Below are 19,167 nucleotides of genomic sequence, written 5' to 3'. Positions count from 1 at the left end.
GCTTGTTTGGCCTCCTTCCCCATAAAAGAAGCCTGTGTTGGACCAGGCTGCATGATCCGGCAAATACTACACTGCTTTGGAGTCAGGCAAATGTTCAACTTCTGCTTTCACAGCTTTTAAGCTGCACGATGCGGGCCTCAGTTTCACAGTCGGAGAAATGGGAGGTTCTGGTGGCATAACATAGCTGAGGGCTTATGAAGGATCCTCCTCTGCCTGTACTAGGGGGTGGTGCCCACCTCCTCCGGGGCCCTGACCTGCCCTCTCAGAGCTCCTGCTTCCGGGGGCGGGGGAGCTCCCCCAGGTCTGCCCCAGCTTTTCATTTCAATACCAGTGTAGTCAAGCCATTGTGAATCTTTGCCCTCTGCCAGGAATTTAACCACCCCAAATACCTTTGGATCCTTTGGACGAAGATCCTTACTAGTTTGGATAGTCTGAGGAGGCATAGAGGGAGGCAGATAGTGGGGCTGCAGGGCTGGGGCTGGGGCTTGGCCTGGATGGCAGACAGCGATAGAAATTGCCTACGTGCTTTCACTGGAGGGGAGGGGGCTGATGGGACCCGGGAGGCCCGCGAGGCCTTCTCTGGGTCCTAGCAGGACCTCCGTGGAGTTCTTCGTCCTTATTGGCCCAAACAAGAAGGCAAGGCATCTCAGATTTCTCAGAACAGCCACTTGGGGAGCCTTGGCCCTATAGCTGTGTGTTATAGGGGTGCCGAGGGAAGGCCCTGTCTGCCGCTGGGCATCAGGCCGGGCACTTCACCGATGCTAGCTTGCAGGGCCAGAAACTGCCTCTTCAGCCTGTGAGTTGTTCCTTCTCGCATGAAATGTGTGGCATAAACACCTACTGTGTGCTGGGCCTGCTCTAGAGAGAACCCAGGTGCCTTTGCTCCGTAAGCGAGCACAGGCTTGGTGGGATTCCCCCAGGCCCATCAGAAACGACTGACATCCAGTAGGTCTTTTCACTGTTCTTGCTGCTGGAGAATCAGGGGAGGGAGGAGCCTGGAGAAAGAAGCTGGTGTTCGCCACCAAGCCAAGGCTTGTCCGGCAGAAGGGACTGAGGGTTAAAGTGTGGCATCTGGGAGGTGTGATAGAAGAGGAGGGTTCAGGAAGCAGGTTCGCAAGAAGCAAGGTGGGGCCCATTCCCCGTGAGTCCCTAAAGTCCCTTTCTCCTTCCTCTCCTCCCCGCCAGGGAGGAGCTGAGGAGCCTGTTCCAGTCTCGGGCCAAGCTGCCCCCCGTGTGCCGGGCTGTGGCCGGCCTGGAGGGCACCTCCCAGCAGGCCCTGCAGAGGAGCTGCGCGGTGAGGAGAGCATTTGCCAGCAGCTTGGCCGCCGTGAAGAGGAAAGCCCCGTGCTCCCAGATCAAGCTACAGATGGTAAGCGGGAGCCCTGTCCCCATGGAGCCGTAGCCAGTGCCCTCCTCCAGGATGAGTTAGCAGCCTGCATCTGCCTTTCCCCTTCTCAGCGAGCCTGGAGGGCAGGTTTCACACTGCGCTCTGCAGGGGGGAGCTGAGGTTCAGGGCAACAAAGAGACGTTCTCCAGCAAGTCCCTGATCTATCCACGTCCTAGACCAAAGCCTGAGCTGCTCTGCGTTACTTTGGGCAGCTGTGGGAGGTTCCTAGGATCCTGACCCCGGTGACAAATATCCCAGCTGATCCAGTCCCCCCTGCCTTCCTCAGCTCTCAGATGCCTTATTTTCATCACAAGGCTCTCCTTGGGGGAGGGCGGCAGGATCTAGCACTGACTGGAAACAGGTGACCCAGACACATCCATCCAGTAACAAATGAGGGCGCTGTGACTGGTCAGTGGTCAGGCTGAGTCCAGAAGGTGGACCATGGGAAGAGCAAGTGTTGAAAAAGACCTCACAATGTATTCTACAGGAAAAGCCTATAGGCCTGGGTCCTGGGTTCTAGCTCGCCTCTTCTGGGAGGGGTCTGTGGGACCTGGGGCCCTCAGTCTCCCCATCTGTTACAAGGGCTGTTATAAAGTTCCCCTTTTCCTCTTGAGTGTGAACCAGGCTGTAGATAGGCGATCCTTGGCATAGAACTTGGGGACCCCCAGAGATGCCCAGGCTAGGCTGAGTGGATGCTAGGGGAGTGTCTCTGTCCATCGTACCCCAGGGCAGCGGGCCTTGACCCCGTCTCCTTTTGGTCCTAGGACGCATTGACCAGCGTGATCAGACGGTCTCAGTTATACTTCGTCCACTGCCTTGCGGTGGCGAACGGGGGCGGGCAGGGATCTCTGACCCCATTGCAGCCTGGTGGAGATAAGCCAGGGACAGGTGAGCCCCTGCCCTTGGACATCCCAGCGCTGAGGGTGCAGCTTGCCAGCTCCCACATCCTGGAGTCACTGCGTCTGCACAGGACAGGTAAGAGACAGCCAGGGAGTGAGCACCTGGTGTCTGAGTCCTCGACAAGCTTGCAAACTGGTAGTAGCCAAGGGACGGGAGCGTTATGTGCTACATGCCTTAGCTTTCCATGCAGCATCCTGTTTATTCTGTAAAATAATGAGCCCGTGAAAGGGAAGCTGTGGTTACAGATGGGAAAAAGGAAGCTCCAAGAGGTGGAAGGACATGCTCAAGGTCACACCGTGGTCGGGGCAGGGCAGAGCCAAAGCCCACCTTATCTCCTGAGTGACATGTGCGCTCCTGGAAAGCTCGGGCTATGTCTGGCCCACCTTCCTTTCAAAAGCAGGTGTCCAGGGAGCTTGTATGTGGGGATGGAGAATGAGATTCCCACGGTGACAATACCTTGGTCTTCAAGATGCTCAGCCTGGTTTGAGAACTCAGGCGGGAACACGTGACAGGGACACGCGTTGCCATCCGGGGATGCAAGAATTCCCAGATGCCTAGAGGAGGGAGCTCCGTGCTTTCCCTGGGGAGACCAGGGCAAGCCTCCAGGAGGAGGTAACCTCTTACTTGGGTCATGATACAGAGTAAGCAGCTGGTGTCTGGGAGGTAGAATGTGCAGCTCAGCATATGCAAAGGCCCAGAGGCAGGGAAGAGCTTGGATTTTTCCAGGGACTGGGGTTCAAGATGCACAGGGCACTTGTGGCTGATAAGGCAGGCCACCCACATTTGGAGGTTTGGTTTTCAGTGGGTTGAGGTGAGGGGGTTGGCCGGGGGAAGATGGGTGTTGAATCAGAGGAATGAAATCTTTAGGTCTCTATTTTAGAAAGCAAGCATGTGCCTGAGCTGTTCATATAGCTCATCTCGAGATCTGAGTTTGTGCTGAGTCCTTTGGATTCTTTTCTGCCTCTTGGACCCCAGAGGCTGCTGCGTGGATTCCCCTTTCTGACATTAGAAACGGCCCAGGCACGGTCTCTGCAGAGGATGGGGTGGCTAGGGCTGGTGGGGAGCCTGGCAAGCTGAGCACCTGTTCGTTGAACTTCTCTGTGGTCAACTTCACCTGGCCATGGCCCCTTCTCCCACCGCATTAATAGCCAGCACCTGGAGTATCAGGAATTTGACAGAGAAGCTGGAAGCAGCTGGAAGCAAAGGAGAGACCCTCACTTTTCTGAGCGTCTCATTGATTTTTTTCCCCTCCTGCTTGCGTGACCATAGGCGAGGGGTGACAGATAATGTCACAGGAGAAGAGCAGAATGGTCACAATCATGCCCAATTGATTCTGTCCTGGCTGGCTGGCAGGAGGAACTGGGCCTTTGCAGACACTCTGGACTACCGGTTAGAACCCCCGTGCGCCTGCCTGGGCCAGCCATCCCCATCATCTCAGCCTTGGGTCCTCACTGCGGTGTCTGCCCTTTGCCTTCTCAGTGCAGTCTGCCTGGGGCAGGACGAAATTTTCCAACCATGTAAAGATTTGATGTCTCACGATAGCACTTTCCACTGTCTGCCTCTGAGGCCTGGTCAGTTCCTCATTTTTTCCCCGCTCCAAGTATCTCCTGTCTCTTTTATGCCATATAAGAGAAATGTATGTGTGCACACAGATACACGCACCTATCCAAAATTTATGAATTTGAATCACACACATATCATGTCTCTGTGTGTGTATCCAAGTGCACACATGACACACAGGTACATGCTGAGTACTGAATGTCTATGACATGCTGGCACAGCATTAAGACATCTACTGACTGATGTCATTCTTATGGAGCCCTTAGCCCAGTGCCTGGCATATAGCAAATTTTTTAAAAAACCTTTGAAATAATCCAGTGCAACATTTCCCACACACAGTCTGGTGGGCGGGTCAGACCCTGGAGCTGGTCGGCTTGGGCGTAGCTGTGGCCGACCCCGGGCAAGTTCCTCGATCATGCTTCTCTTTCGGCCCTAATTGCCCAGGTCCCAGGGAGCTGACAGACAACTTGATGAGTTAGTAAGAGACTAACATAGAAGAGTTGCCCAGATGTGGGAAAGCCTCAGTGCGTGTTAGTGTCTTATACACACCCATCATTGGATTCAATCCTTATGGTGACCCTGTGACCAGATCCTGTTATTCTCACCTGATATTAGTGAAGAACTTGAACCACAACGAGCTGGGGTCATTCATGACGGGTCAGAGGGCTCGTAAGAGCAGAAATGGGAAGGGAGCCCGGATCAGTCTGATCCAGATGGGCGTGCTTGTGACTTCCCAGTCCCCGTCTCTGAGTGGTCAGCCTCCTGGGAACCTGGCCTGAGGTTTCTTCCCCCAGGAAGTCTTCCTGGACTCACCACACGTACCCACCACCATCACTCTGCCTCATGGTTCATGCATTTGGGCTTCTTGCGAAGTCTCAAAGTGGGGTCAGATTTTGCCAGACCTTCTCTACCATCTCCCATCTGGCCAGTGAAGCGGTCTTTTTGAGGCCCCCTTGTATCCAGGACCAAGTCCAAACCTTGAGGCCTGGAATTTGACCTCATGTTTCTTTGAGATCGGGTCCCTGCTCGTCTTTGACTTTATTGTTGGCTACTCTCTACTGGATGACTGTCCGGGTCTGAACCACAGCCAGGGGAGTTACTATCCATACCACTTTGGGCTAGGTGACTTGAACTCTCTGGGCCTTAATTTGCACATCTATAAAATGGGTCCAATGATGGAGGCCCCTCAGTGTCTATAATGCAAGGAAGTTGTTAATCTAGCGTCTGGTGCACAGAAGTGTTCACTAAATGCTGTTTTTTGCTATGACCAAGGAGACAGCCTTGGTTTCCGCTCTCTGGCCCCCGCTGTCTTCCACACCCAATCCTGTGGCAGATCTCTTATGGCTCCTTCAGAGGACTGCTCTAATGTCACCTCTCTGGAGCTTTCCAGAAGGGTACACGTGTCCATCCTACATGCTAGATTTAAAACAAACAAACAAACAAACCTTTGAAAATACCCAATGCAGCCTATCCATGTAGCCTGTGGGGTGGTCATAAATGGTGGACAAAAAAATTGTTTCCCATTGTCAAGGAAGTTTTCAGCAAAGCTGATCTGGCATCTTCCCACAGTGGTCCAAGGAGACTTTTGACATTGGCACACAGTGTGACCCTCCAGGGGCAGATGAGAGTGCTGCTTTTTCAAATGTTCAGTGGAGCATTTTATAGGGTTTGGGTACTGGGGAACACATTTGTAAAATGCTGATTGAACCCAATCTGTTAAGTTGACAAGTGGGGAAACTGAGGCCCCAAGAAGTGAGTCTACCCAGCAAGTTCACTGACAGGCTGGGAACAGGGCAGGGGCTGCCTGCGAGTCCAGGACCTGGGCTGGTCTTCTCACTTGGACTCCTTGTTCTTCTGCTTGCTCTGGCCCTGGCCCCACCTCCCCTCCCACCAGGCTACGCTGACCACATGGGGCTCCCTCAGTTCCGCCGGCGATTCCAGGTGTTGGACCCTGTCCTCATGAAGAAGCTCATGTTGGTCTCCGAGGGAATAGACGAGAGGAAGGTATGTGGGACAAGAGGGGGTGCGGGGCCCTGGGTGCTTCTGTTCCAGAGGGATTGCCCCAGAGGGGCATCTGGACCAGCAGGGATCAGAGACCTGGGCCTTGGGGGCAAAAGTGAGGGCGGAATGAGGTTTGTCTCAGGCCCCTGCTCCAGACTGCACCCCCCTGCACTGTCACTTAGGGATGACCTCCTGAAGCCCTGCGTGAGGAAGTGTGGGAGGACACTATTAAGGCCATGAGAAGAGCGCATGCACACTAGAAGGGCCCCAAGCCATATGAAAAGCCACTTTCCAAAAGGAGTTCCACTCAGCACCAGAACCCCAGGGTAGTCTATGAAAAGAGAACTTCAGTCCCCAGTGTTCAGGAAGTACTTCACACCAGAGCCCCCCAATCTTAGAGAATCATCATGAATGTTGCCTCAGGACCTTTGCACTAGCTCTTCCCCTCTGTCTGGAGCACTCTTGACTGGTGCCATCTTGCTATTCAGATGCTGGCTCAGAGCTCCTCACATCATCCTGTTCTAATGTGCATGTAGCCCTTCCCTCCTCTGAAATTGTGTTCATTTCTTACACGCTTTCTGGCTTAGAGCAAGGGCTCAATAAATTGTCCATTGAATGAATGAATGAATGAATGAATGAATACAAATGCATCACTTTATATTTCTGCCCCCGTGTGTCTCCTTTCTCCAATTCCACCATAAACTCCCATGGCTAGGACCTTGTCTTTATGCTAGTGTCAAGCCATGGATAGATATTTTTGCTAAGAATGGCCACTGGTCGGTTGATGATCACAGAGCCCTTTAGAATTTGCAAAAGCCTGCCTCCTCCTGACAACCCTGTAAACCGAGAGCCATTGTGTCCCTCTTCCAGATGAGAAAATGGAACCTCAGGGACATGAACACAGCCAAGCATTTGTGGGTTTTGTCTGTGAACCCATGTTTGTGGCTTCCAGGGGGGCAGCTGAGAGAGCAGGGCTCCAGAGTCAAACAGGGCCACCATTCGCTCCCGACTGGGGCTGCATGAATGTAAGCGAGCTATGGCATCTTTCTGCCTCAGTCTTCTCCTCTGTAAAGTGGGTAAGACAATAATGCCTCCCTGTAGAGAGTGCTTTAAGGATTACATGCAGTGGTGGAGTTCATGGGCTGGGCATGGGGCTCCATCACAAGGGCTCAGTGTACATGAACCATCATCATCATCATGAACATCAGTACTGGATCGGGACCCTCTTGCAAGACCAGAGGGATGGCAACTGAGCCACACAGACCTCATGTTCACAACCCCATTGAGACTCCACTTGCAGGGGAGTGTGCCCCCATGTGTCTGAGATCATCAGCACTGGAACCCTCAGTCGGGTGGTCATGAGGCAAGAAGAGTAAATGGAGTCCCAATTCTTAGGTCCTTTATGGCTTTTTGCTGTGGTAGAGACCAGGGCACAGGTCCCTTTCTGCCGACAAGGCAGGGCCTTCTACGTAGCCCTCCTAACCCACCATAGGGAGGGGACATCAGACCCGACTGGTGTGGTGCAGGGAAATCCCCTCCCTTGGTGGCAGCCCCTTTAGAAAGTCCTGAAGCTGCTGGGCTTGATGCCACCAACCAGTCTGTACCAATCTTCATGTGGGGTTCCTTGTCCTTGGTCACGCTCCACTTGATCTGTGTTCCGAGCATCTGGAATGGAGCCATGGAAAAGGTCTTAGGCTCTTCTGCAGTCAAAAACAGCCCCGATGTGGGGTGTGGGGGAGTTTTCTGCGGGGGCAATAGGTAGAGCATATGGTAACATGCTATTCTGGACGACTCAGCGGTCCTCTGTTGTAGCCAAACCGAAACCACCTCCATACGCATGCTGGAGGGCCTCAGAAAATGGAAAATTACAAGTGGAATGGACTTGGTTGGGAGTTTTCACTTCTTCTCATTCTCTTTTTATTTGCTCACAAATTTCATTTGCTACAGCATAGAATTTTGGTAGCAACAAAAGGAAACACCACCCTGCTTCTTATGAAAAAGCTGATAAATATTCATTTGCCAGGCAACGTGATACACCATGAATTATACATGAACACGTGCTTGGGTGGGCAAACTGTCAGCTTCTGTGTGCAAAGCAGTTAAGACCTCAGGATTTCAGAAGACAAGTTTGACAGCGAGGAAAGGTCAATATGGTCATCAGACAATAGATGGCAGCAGAGAGAATTCACTGGCAGGGTGTGAAAGGGGCCCTGATGAGGTCCCCTGTGGGTCTAATACATGGCACCCCCATGGGACTCTTCCCTAACAATGGGCACTCATTTGGTGGGCACCTGCTGGATTCTTTGTGTCCCTTGAACAAAAAGAGCACATGCCTTGTACCACGTATGCGCAAACTCTCATCGCAACACAGGCACGAGGTGAAAAAATTTCAGATGCTTTGCCTGAAATAGACCTCAAAAGGTAGAGTCTTCCCACTCTGGGAATTATCCCCATTTTGCAGCAGAGGCAACTGAGGCCATCACCGCCCAGCCAGGTACTGATGGAGCTGGGATTTGAACCCGGGCTTTCAGATTCTGCACACAAGGCTTGCTTTCTTTTTTTCTTTATTTTGACTATTGTAGCCCAGTACACATGGCATCAAATTTATCATTGTAACCGTTTTTAAGTGTCCGGTTTAATGGGATTGAGCACATTCATTTCGTTGTGCAAGCATCACCACCGTCCATCTCCAGCACCTCTGTTGTCTCCTAAAACTGAAGGTCTGCCCCCATGAAACACGGACTCCTTGTTCTCCTCCAGCCCCTGGCAACTGGCATTCTGCTTTCTGTCTCTATGCAATTGATAGCTCTAACTCGTATAAGTAGAATTGCACAGTACTTGTCCTTTTGTGATTGGCTGATTGCACTTCACAGAATTCCCGTAGATTCATCCATATCTTAGCAGGTGTCAGAACCTCCTTCCTTTTAAAGATGATTAGTATTCTGTTGTCTGTATCTATGGAGGATTTTGCTTATCCATCTGTCAATGGACCCTTGAGTCACTTCCGCCTTTTGGCCATTGTAAAAAATGCTGCTAAGAACATGGATGTACAGATAGCTCTCGGACACTCTGCTTTCATTTCTTCTGGGGTATATGCCCAGACATGGGATTTCTGGGTCATATGGTAATCCCGTGTTTAATTTTTTGAGAAAATGCCACACTGTTTTCCACAGTGGCTGCCCCATTTTCTATTCCCACCAACAGTGCACGTGGGTTCCAATTTCTCCACACACTTGCCAGCACTGGTTGTTTACTGTTGTTTTGGTTTTTGTTTTGATGGGAGCCATCCGAAGGCGGGTGAAGTGGCATCCCACTGTGGTTTTTATTTGCATTTCCTCGATGATCCATGAGGTGGAGCATCTTTTTGTGTTCACATAAGACTTTTGAATGGGAGCCCTTTGAGGATAGGCAGGGGGTCTAGTGAATTTCTATACAGAATGTACCATTCATAATATGTTAATTTAAAATCATTATCCTTGATTCCGTTCAGCTTTCACCAAGTGTCTGCTTTGCATTGGGCCCTGTGCTGGATGCCAGAGATACTGGGATGGACAGAACATGGTCTCATTGGGTGAGGGAAAGACTCAGACAGGCTCTTTCTATGCAGAGCAATGGCTTTGGGACACCCCAGGGAACACCACTAAAATGTTCGATGTTTGCAGTCAGGGTGGGGGGTTATTCAGGGAAGACTCCTCAGAGGAGGTGATGATTGAGTTGAGCCCTATGGGACAACTTGGAGGAATGGGTAAGAGAAAGAGTGAAGGCAACCCATACTGTGTATGGCATGTGCAAAGGTCCAGTGGTGAGGTTGCATGGCTTGTTTAGTGTGGCTGGAGCACAAAGGATGCCATGCGTCAAGAAGAGAGACTGAGTGTATTGTCAGCGGCCAGACCATGGATCCTTGTTGGCAGGACAAGATAATCTGGGCTTTATCTGGTGGTCAGTGATGGTCAGCTGAGAAGTTATTGGTAGGGGCATGGCCTAGAAATCTGATCTTCATTATTTGAACTGGCTTAAGCAAAATGATGAAGGAAGTCCTGTCCACTCTGACCTTCTGTGGTCTGGTCTAGGGAGCAGTATCCTCACTCTGATCTCCAGATGTTTAGGCTGTCCCTGTCCCATCCAGACACCCAGGCACATGCTCGGTTCTCCAAAATGATCCTGTCCCCCTATCTGATCACCTTGGGTCTCATTCCTCTCCCCTAGATTATCCTGTCTAGCTAAGATTATGCAGCCTCCTGCACTGAAGCCCACCCAGAATGACCACAAATGGTGGAATCTCAGGCAGGTCACTCAAGGGGTTCTGTCAGCTCACCTTGGCCATGTCCCAGATTCTGGTCTCTTCGATCTCTCTGCTGCTCAGGCAGGACTTGCCAAGTCTCCTCGATCGATGTGAGGAAATCCCAGGGCCTGCCCTCTTCTCCTTAGAGTGCTGAAGTGTTGATTGATTTTAACCAACAAAATCTGTCCCTGCGGGTGTGATCTGAAGAACACAATTAAGTGATGTCATCTATCTTCTTGATGACAGCCACTCTTGTTCCATTTCAGACCTTTGTGGACACCCCCAGTTTCCTCTGAATTTGTCTGAGCCCCTCTCTGCTGGGGAGGGACCCCTAGGAGCCCAAGGCTAGGAGGGGGAGCTGTCCACTGAACAGTGCTGAACCATTATTCAGGCGTTCCCATGGCCTTAGCCCCTGCAATGTATTCACTATTCTTTTGTTGCCCACCTTACTGTCTTCCTCAAGTTGGGGTTTTCTGTTTTAATAATTGTACACATTTTCCATTTACTTTTTTAAAGATTTTGTTTATTTATTTGAGAGAGAGAGAGAGAGAGAGAGAGAGAGAAGGAGGGAGAGAGAGCACAAGTAAGCTGAGGGACAGAGGGAGAAGCAGGCTCTGCTCTGAGCAGGAAGTCCAATGTGGGGGTTGATCCTGAGACTCCGGGATCATGACCTGAGCTGAAGGTAGATGTTTAACCAACTGAGTGACCCATGTACTCCTCCATTCAGTGTTAATCAACCCAACTGTGTGAGTGTGTATGTGTGTGTGTGTGTGTGTTCACACAGCATTCTATAAACAGTTATGAGCATATGCAGTTAAATAATAGAGACATAGTCCCACCCTTATGGGTTGATTTGATCATTTTTCAGTGGTTGAAAGCATGCAGTTTAGAATCAGACAGACTTGTACTCAAATCCTTGTTTATGCCATCTCTCCATTCATCCTTATCCCTTTTATATCTGATAGCTGTATGAACACAGACAACACTCCTAGGGCATAGCAAAGTGCCTGGCACCTAGAAGGTACACAACAGATGGCAACCATTGGGCCATGGTGACCACTAGGTCATGTTGTGTGTTTCAGGAGAGAGGTGCTGTGCTCCCAGCACCCAAATGGCTCCCCGAATGAGCATTCGATTCCACAGACACAGATTCTTGACACCACCCTACTTGCCAAGGTGTGATTTGGGGAAGGATTCCCATCCCTGACTCCCCATTATTCCTGGAGTCTCTCATTGCCTTTCTGGCATGACCAGGTTAATGTGAGAAGTCAGATCACATGCTTATTGGATGCATCCTTGTTGAATATTGGAGAGAAAACTCTTTGCAATATTCTAGGACACAATGGGGCTCTGTAAGTGGAGGCATGAACTGGGCTTCTCCCACGTGGTTCAAGGACTCATAATCTGAGCCTGGGAGGGTGGAGGGGAAGGATGTGTCATCACTCCACAGAGCCCAGGAGGACCTGGTAACCTCTGAACCTCTACCAGTTATTAGGACTTGCTGTAATGGATCATGAGCCAGGCATGAGTGAGAATTCTGCATTATGATAGTTGCTTGGAGGTCTGTGTTAAGTCACACATCGAAGCCCATGAAGGGTTTCTACTGACTAATTTTTTCGTTTGTTTCCTTGAGAGCTTAGGCCATCACTTTCCAGTTTCTTTGTATGTTTTGTTTTGTTTTGTTTTTGGTTGAAGACTGGACATTTTAGATAATACATAATAGTATCTCCAGATTCTGATCTTTCCCCAATTATTTAGCAATGTACGTGGGCTAGATTTATGGAGTCTGTCTTCCCCACTGTATGAGGTTATTGATGTCTCTGCTTGGGTTTTTCATTCCTGTTTTTATTATAAATCCTGGATTCTCAGGGGCTGCCCCTTTGTCAGCAGAGTGTAATGGATGGCACAGGTTGTAATCAAACACTGCGAATCTGTGAGGCTTTCCCTGATACAGATGGAGCTATGTGTGGGTTGAGAACTGTAGTCAATGGTCAGACACTCACCATTGTGCCACAGATTGGACTCTTTGGCTCTTTCACAGATTTTCTGTGTACATGACCTTGCCTTTAGATAGGGACGTGTTGATAGCTGGGGGTTCTCTCAGTCTCACCTGAACCTGTGTGTAGCCTCAAGCCTGTGTGTGACCCTCCAGATGGCCAGGAACATGTGGGGGCTTGTCAAGGCCCACAGGGCTGTCCGTTCCCCATGTGTCTTCACCAAGTTCATGGCTGGTCAATGTTCATTGCTTGCCCCAATCCAGATAACAATTTCAGGCTTGCTGTGCTATTGACCTTCTCCATTTCTTTGCTGCCAAGATCACTACTGTTTGTGACAATGATCCTGGGCGTGGAATTTTCCTGTTCTTAGCTCCATCTAAGTGAGCCCCCTCTGGCAACAAAGCCACTGGTTTTTACAGCTTGCCTCTCCCTGGGCGCATTACCATAGTGTGAGGGCTTGGTGGGGGACTGGGACAGCCCTGGTGGAGATTGTTGCAATCTCCTGCTGTTCTTAACTGAGATTGAATAGCTGGGTTTTGTTGTTGTTGTTTTTTAACAAATGCGTCTCCATTTGTTGTATCCCCTTGCTCAATTTCCAGAGTTTTGAACTTGTTGCTTTCAAAAATTGTATCCATTTTTAATTAATTAATTAATTAATTATTTTAATAAACATATAATGTATTTTTATCCCCAGGGGTACAGGTCTGTGAATCGCCAGGTTTACACATTTCACAGCACTCATCATAGCACATACCCTCCCCAATGTCCATATCCCCACCACCCTCTCCCGTCCCCCACCCCCGCAAACCTCAGTCTGCTTTGAGATTGAGTCTTTTATAGTTTGTCTCCCTCCAATCCCATCTTCTTTCATTTTTTCTTTTCCTACCCCCCAAAGCCCCCACATTGCATCTCCACTTCCTCATATCAGGGAGATCATATGATAGTTGTCTTTCTCCGATTGACTTTTTTTGCTAAGCATAATACCCTCTAGTTCCATCCACGTCATTGCAAATGGCAAGATTTCATTTCTTTTGATGGCTGCATAGTATTCCATTGTGTATATATACCACATCTTCTTTATCCATTCATCTGTTGATGGACATCTAGGTTCGTTCCATAGTTTGGCTATTGTGGACATTGCTGCTATAAACGTTCGGGTACACGTGCCCCTTTGGAGCACCACGTTTGTATCTTTAGGATATATACCCAGTAGTGCAATCACTGGGTCATAGGGTAGCTCTATTTTCAGTTTTTTGAGGAACCTCCACACTGTTTTCCAGAGTGGTTGCACCAGCTTGCATTCCCGCCAACAGTGTAGAAGGGTTCCCCTCTCTCCGCATCCTCGCCAGCATCTGTCATTTCTTGACTTGTTAATTTTAGCCATTCGGACTGGTGAGAGATGGTATCTCATTGTGGTTTTGATTTGTATTTCCCTGATGCCGAGTGATTTGGAGCACTTTTTCATGTGTCTGTTGGCCATCTGGATGTCTTCTTTGCAGAAATGTCTGTTCATGTCCTCTGTCCATTTCTTGATTGGATTATTTGTTCTTTGGGTGTTGAGTTTGCTAAGCTCTTTATAGATTTTGGATACTAGCCCTTTATCTGATATGTCGTTTGCAAATATCTTCTCCCATTCTGTCAGTTGTCTTTTGGTTTTGTTAACTGTTTCCTTTGCTGTGCAAAAGCTTTTGATCTTGATGAAATCCCAATAGTTCATTTTTGACCTTGCTTCTGTTGTCTTCGGCCATGTTCCTAGGAAGGAGTTGCTGCGGTTAAGGTCAAAGAGGTTGCTGCCTGTGTTCTCCTCGAGGATTTTGATGGATTCCTTTCTCATATTGAGGTCCTTCATCCATTTTGAGTCTATTTTTGTGTGTGGTGTAAGGAAATACTCCAATTTCATTTTTCTGCATGTGGCTTTCCAATTTTCCCAGCACCATTTATTGAAGAGGATGTCTTTTTTCCATTGGACATTCCTTCCTGCTTTGTCGAAGATTAGTTGACCATAGAGTTGAGGGTCTATTTCTGGGCTCTCTATTCTGTTCCATTGATCTATGTGTCTGTTTTTGTGCCAGTACCATACTGTCTTGATGATGACAGCTTTGTAATAGAGCTTGAAGTCTGGAATTGTGATGCCACCAACTTTGGCTTTCTTTTTCAATATTCCTTTGGCTATTCGAGGTCTTTTCTGGTTCCATATAAATTTTAAGATTGTTTGTTCTATTTCTTTGAAAAAAATGGATGGGATTTTGATAGGGATTACATTAAATGTGTAGATTGCTTTAGGTAGCATAGACATTTTCACAATATTTGTTCTTCCAACCCGTGAGTATGGAACATTTTTCCATTTCTTTGTGTTTTCCTCAATTTCTTTCATGAGTACTTTATAGTTTTCTGAGTATAGATTCTTTGTCTCTTTGGTTAGGCTTATTCCTAGGTATCTTATGGTTTTGGGTGCAATTGTAAATGGGACTGACTCCTTAATTTCTCTTTCTTCTGTCTTGTTGTTGGTGTAAAGAAATGCAACTGATTTCTGTGCATTGACTTTATATCCTGACACTTTACTGAATTCCTGTACAAGTTCTAGCAGTTTTGGAGTGGAGCCTTTTGGGTTTTCCACATAAAGTATCATATCATCTGCAAAGAGTGATAGTTTGTCTTCTTCTTTGCCAATTTGGATGCCTTTAATTTCTTTTTGTTGTCTGATTGCTGAGGCTAGGACTTCTAGTACTATGTTGAACAGCAGTGGTGATAATGGACATCCTTGCCATGTTCCTGACCTTAGTGGAAAAGCTTTCAGTTTTTCTCCATTGAGAATGATATTTGCAGTGGGTTTTTCATAGATGGCTTTGATAATATTGAGGTATGTGCCCTCTATCCCTACACTTTGAAGAGTTTTAATCAGGAAGGGATGCTGCACTTTGTCAAATGCTTTTTCAGCATCTATTGAGAGTCTCATATGGTTCTTATTCTTTCTTTTATTAATGTATTGTATCACATTGATTGATTTGCAGATGTTGAAACAACCTTGCAGCCCTGGAATAAATCCCACTTGGTCGTGGTGAATCATCCTTTTAATGTACTGTTGGATCCTATTGGCCAGTATTTTGGTGAGAATTTTTGCATCTGTGTTCATCAAGGATATTGGTCTGTAATTCTCTTTTTTGATGGGATCCTTGTCTGGTTTTGGGATCAAGGTGATGCTGGCCTCATAAAATGAATTTGGAAGTTTTCCGTCCATTTCTATATTTTTGGAACAGTTTCAGGAGAATAGGAATTAATTCTTCTTTAAATGTTTGGTAGAATTCCCCTGGGAAGCCGTCTGGCCCTGAACTTTTGTTTGTTTGGAGATTTTTGATGACTGTTTCAATCTCCTTACTGGTTATGGGTCTGTTCAGGTTTTCTATTTCTTCCTGGTTCAGTTGTGGTAGTTTATATGTCTCTAGAAATGTATCCATTTCTTCCAGATTGTCGAATTTGTTGGCATAGAGTTGCTCATAGTATGTTCTTATAATTGTTTGTATTTCTTTGGTGTTGGTTGTGATCTCTCTTCTTTCATTCATGATTTTATTTATTTAGGTCCTTTCTCTTTTCTTTTTGATAAGTCTGGCCAGGGGTTTGTCAATCTTATTAATTCTTTCAAAGAACCAGCTCCTAGTTTTGTTGATTCGTTCTATTGTTTTTTTAGTTTCTATTTCATTGATTTCTGCTCTGATCTTTAGGATTTCTCTTCTCCTGATGGGTTTAGGCTTTCTTTGTTGTTCTTTCTCCAGCTCCTTTAGGTGTAGGGTTAGGTTGTGTATTTGAGACCTTTCTCGTTTCTTGAGAAAGGCTTGTACCGCTATATATTTTCCTCTCAGGACTGCTTTGTTGTGTCCCACAGATTTTGAACCGTTGTGTTTTCATTATCATTTGTTTCCATGAATTTTTTCAATTCTTTAATTTCCTGGTTGACCCATTCATTTTTTAGAAGGATGCTGTTTAGTCTCCATGTATTTGGGTTCTTTCCAAATTTCCTCTTGTGATTGAGTTCTACTTTCAGAGCATTGTGGTCTGAAAATATGCAGGGAATGATCTCAATCTTTTGATACTGTCCGAGACCTGATTTATGACCCAGGATGTGGTCTATTCTGGAGAATGTTCCATGTGCACTAGAGAAGAATGTATATGCTGTTGCTTTGGGATGGAATGTTCTGAATATATTCTGTGATGTCCATCTGGTCCAGTGTGTCATTTAAGGCCTTTATTTCCTTGTTGATCTTTTGCTTAGATGATCTGTCCATTTCAGTGAGGGGAGTGTTAAAGTCCCCTACTATTATTGTATTATTGTCGATGTGTTTCTTTGATTTTGTTCTTAATTGGTTTATATAGTTGGCCCATGTTATGGGCATATGCCCATGTTAGGGGCATAGATATTTAAAATTGTTAGGTCTTCTTGTTGGACAGACCCTTTGAGTATGATATAGTATCCTTCCTCATCTCTTATTATAGTCTTTGGCTTAAAATCTAATTGATCTGATATAAGGATTGCCACCCCAGCTTTCTTCTGATGTCCATTAGCATGGTACATTGTTTTCCACCCCCTCACTTTAAATCTGGAGGTGTCTTCGGGTCTAAAACGAGTTTCTTGTAGGCAGCATATTGATGGGTTTTGTTTTTTTATCCATTCTGATACCCTGTGTCTTTTGATTGGGGCATTTAGCCCATTAACATTCAGGGTAACTATTGAGAGATATGAATTTAGTGCCATTGTATTGCTTGTGACTAACAGTGACTGTCACTGTATATTGTCTCTGTTTCTTTCTGATCTACTACTTTTAGGGTCTCTCTTTGCTTAGAGGGCCCCTTTCAATATTTCCTGTAGCGCTGGTTTGGTATTTGCAAATTCTTTCAGTTTTTGTTTGTCCTGGAAGCTTTTTATCTCTCCTTCTATTTTCAATGATAGCCTAGCTGGATACAGTATTCTTGGCTGCATGTTTTTCTCGTTTAGTACTCTGAATATATCGTGCCAGTTCTTTCTGGCCTGCCAGGTCTCTGTGGATAGGTCCGCTGCCAATCTAATGTTTTTACCCTTGTATGTTACAGACTTCTTTTCCCGGGCTGCTTTCAGGATTTTCTCTTTGTTGCTAAGACTTGTGAATTTTACTATCAGGTGATGGGGTGTGGACCTATTTTTATTGATTTTGAGGGGCATTCTTAGCATCTTCTGGATTTTGATGTTTGTCCCTTTTGCCATATTAGTGAAATTCTCTACAATAATTCTCTCCAATATACCCTCTGCACCCCTCTCTCTTTCTTCTTCTTCTGGAATCCCAATTATTCTAATGTTGTGTCATCTTATGGTGTGACTTATCTCTTGAATTCTCTCCTTGTGGTCCAGTATTTGTTTGTCTCTCTTTTGATCAGCTTCTTTATTCGCTGTCATTTGGTCTTCTATGTCACTAATTCTTTCTTCTGCCTCATTTATCCTAGCAGTAAGAGCTTCCATTTTTTTATTGCACCTCATTAATAGCTTTTTTGATTTCAACTTGGTTAGATTTTAGTTCTTTTATTTCTCCAGAAAGGGCTTTTATCTCTCTGGAGAGTGTTTCTCTAATATCTTCTATGCCTTTTTCGAGCCCGGCTAGAACCTTGAGAATCATCATTCTGAACTCTAGATCTGTCATATTACCAATGTCTGTATTGATTAGGTCCCCAGCCTTCAGTACTGCCTCTTGTTCCTTTTTTGGTGGTGAGTTTTTCCGCCTTGTCATTTTGTCCAGATAAGATTTGCTTTCTCCTCCTCTGGAATTCTGCTGTTCTCCTTGGTGAGTGAAGTTGGTCTTGGCTGGGTTTCTTGTTGATCTTCTGGGGGAGGGGCCTGTTGTAGTGATTCTCAAGTGTCTTTGCCCCAGGCGGAATTGCACCACCCTTACCAGGGGCCGCGCTAAGTAATCCGCTCGGGTTTGCCTTCGGGAGCTTTTGTTCCCTGAGCGCTTTCCGTAGAGTTCCGGAAGATGGGAATGAAGATGGCGGCCTCCCAATCTCAGGCCCAGAGGAGCCGAGAGCTCAGGGTCCTGCTCCTCAGTGCGCCCTCAGAGAAAAGCGCCCAACCGTCCCCGTCTCCCTGGCCTCTGGTCGCCCTTGGAGAAAAGCGCCCGGTTGCTTTTGTCTCCATGGCCTCCAGCCGTGCTCCAAGTTCACCCAGCCTGCGACCGGTTCAAGGTAACCGCGAGCTGAGAGCTCACTCCTCGGCTTTGTCGCTGTAGCCGGCTTCCCCACTCTAATACCTGCGAGCTATGCGACAGACACTCAGACACCCCCGGTCCTTCTTTGATCCCACGGGACCTGGGGTTACGCTGACCCTGCGTGGGCTTCCTCCTGGTTTAGCCTCTGGAGCGATGTCCCTCAGCGGAGCAGACTTTTAAAAGTCCCGATTTTGTGCTCCGTTGCTCCGCCGCTTGCTGGGAGCCAGCCCCTCCCCCCGCAGTCTATCTTCCTGTCACTTTGGATTCACTTCTCCGCAGGTCCTACCTTTCAGAAAGTGATCGATTTTCTGTTTCTAGAATTGTTGCTCTTCTTCTCTTCAATTTCCCATTGGATTTGTAGGTGTTCGCAATGGTCAGATAAGCTATCTAGCTGATCTCCTGCTGCCTGATGTCATCTCAGCCTGCTACTTCTCTGGCCTGTATCCATTTCTATCACTGTTTTTTGGGAGGAACAGAGGATCTCTCAAGCTCCTTCCTCCACCATTCTCTAAGTCTCACTCCTATATGCTACCTTGTGACCTCATTAAAGCTCCACTCCATCCTTGAATGATGGGACATGATGACCCAATCTTGGAGAAGAGGACATGGGGGATCAGAGAGGATGTGTGGCATGCTCAGGGTCACACGGCCAGTGAGTAATGGGGCTGGAGAGGATCCCAGCATCAGAGGGCAGAGAACAAGCTCAGGAATCTGATTCCCTGGAGTTGTATCTCCCTCCGCCATTTCCTAGCACGTGATTTCATCACACGGGACCTTGCTTTCTTTGCAAAACAGGCATCAAATAGTATCTGTTGC

At 47.5% G+C, this 19,167-nt stretch overlaps 1 protein-coding gene across 1 annotated transcript in view; it reads left to right on the top strand.

Annotated features, from left to right (window-relative positions):
• LOC111160061 (myosin XVIIIB) overlaps nucleotides 1-19,167 on the top strand; it is a 232,652-nt gene that overhangs the window by 64,686 nt on the left and 148,799 nt on the right. Inside the window, 3 exon segments of the mRNA XM_022522870.1 lie at nucleotides 1,186-1,369; nucleotides 2,152-2,362; nucleotides 5,742-5,851. Coding sequence (XP_022378578.1) covers nucleotides 1,186-1,369; nucleotides 2,152-2,362; nucleotides 5,742-5,851 — 505 coding nt within the window.

The sequence above is a fragment of the Enhydra lutris genome, unplaced genomic scaffold (genome assembly GCF_002288905.1).
Source record: "Enhydra lutris kenyoni isolate GAN:26980312 unplaced genomic scaffold, ASM228890v2 scaffoldscaffold73, whole genome shotgun sequence".
NCBI lineage: Eukaryota > Metazoa > Chordata > Mammalia > Carnivora > Mustelidae > Enhydra > Enhydra lutris.
The sequence above is the reverse complement of the archived record's forward strand: the minus strand, read 5'-3'. Positions and strand labels throughout refer to the sequence as shown.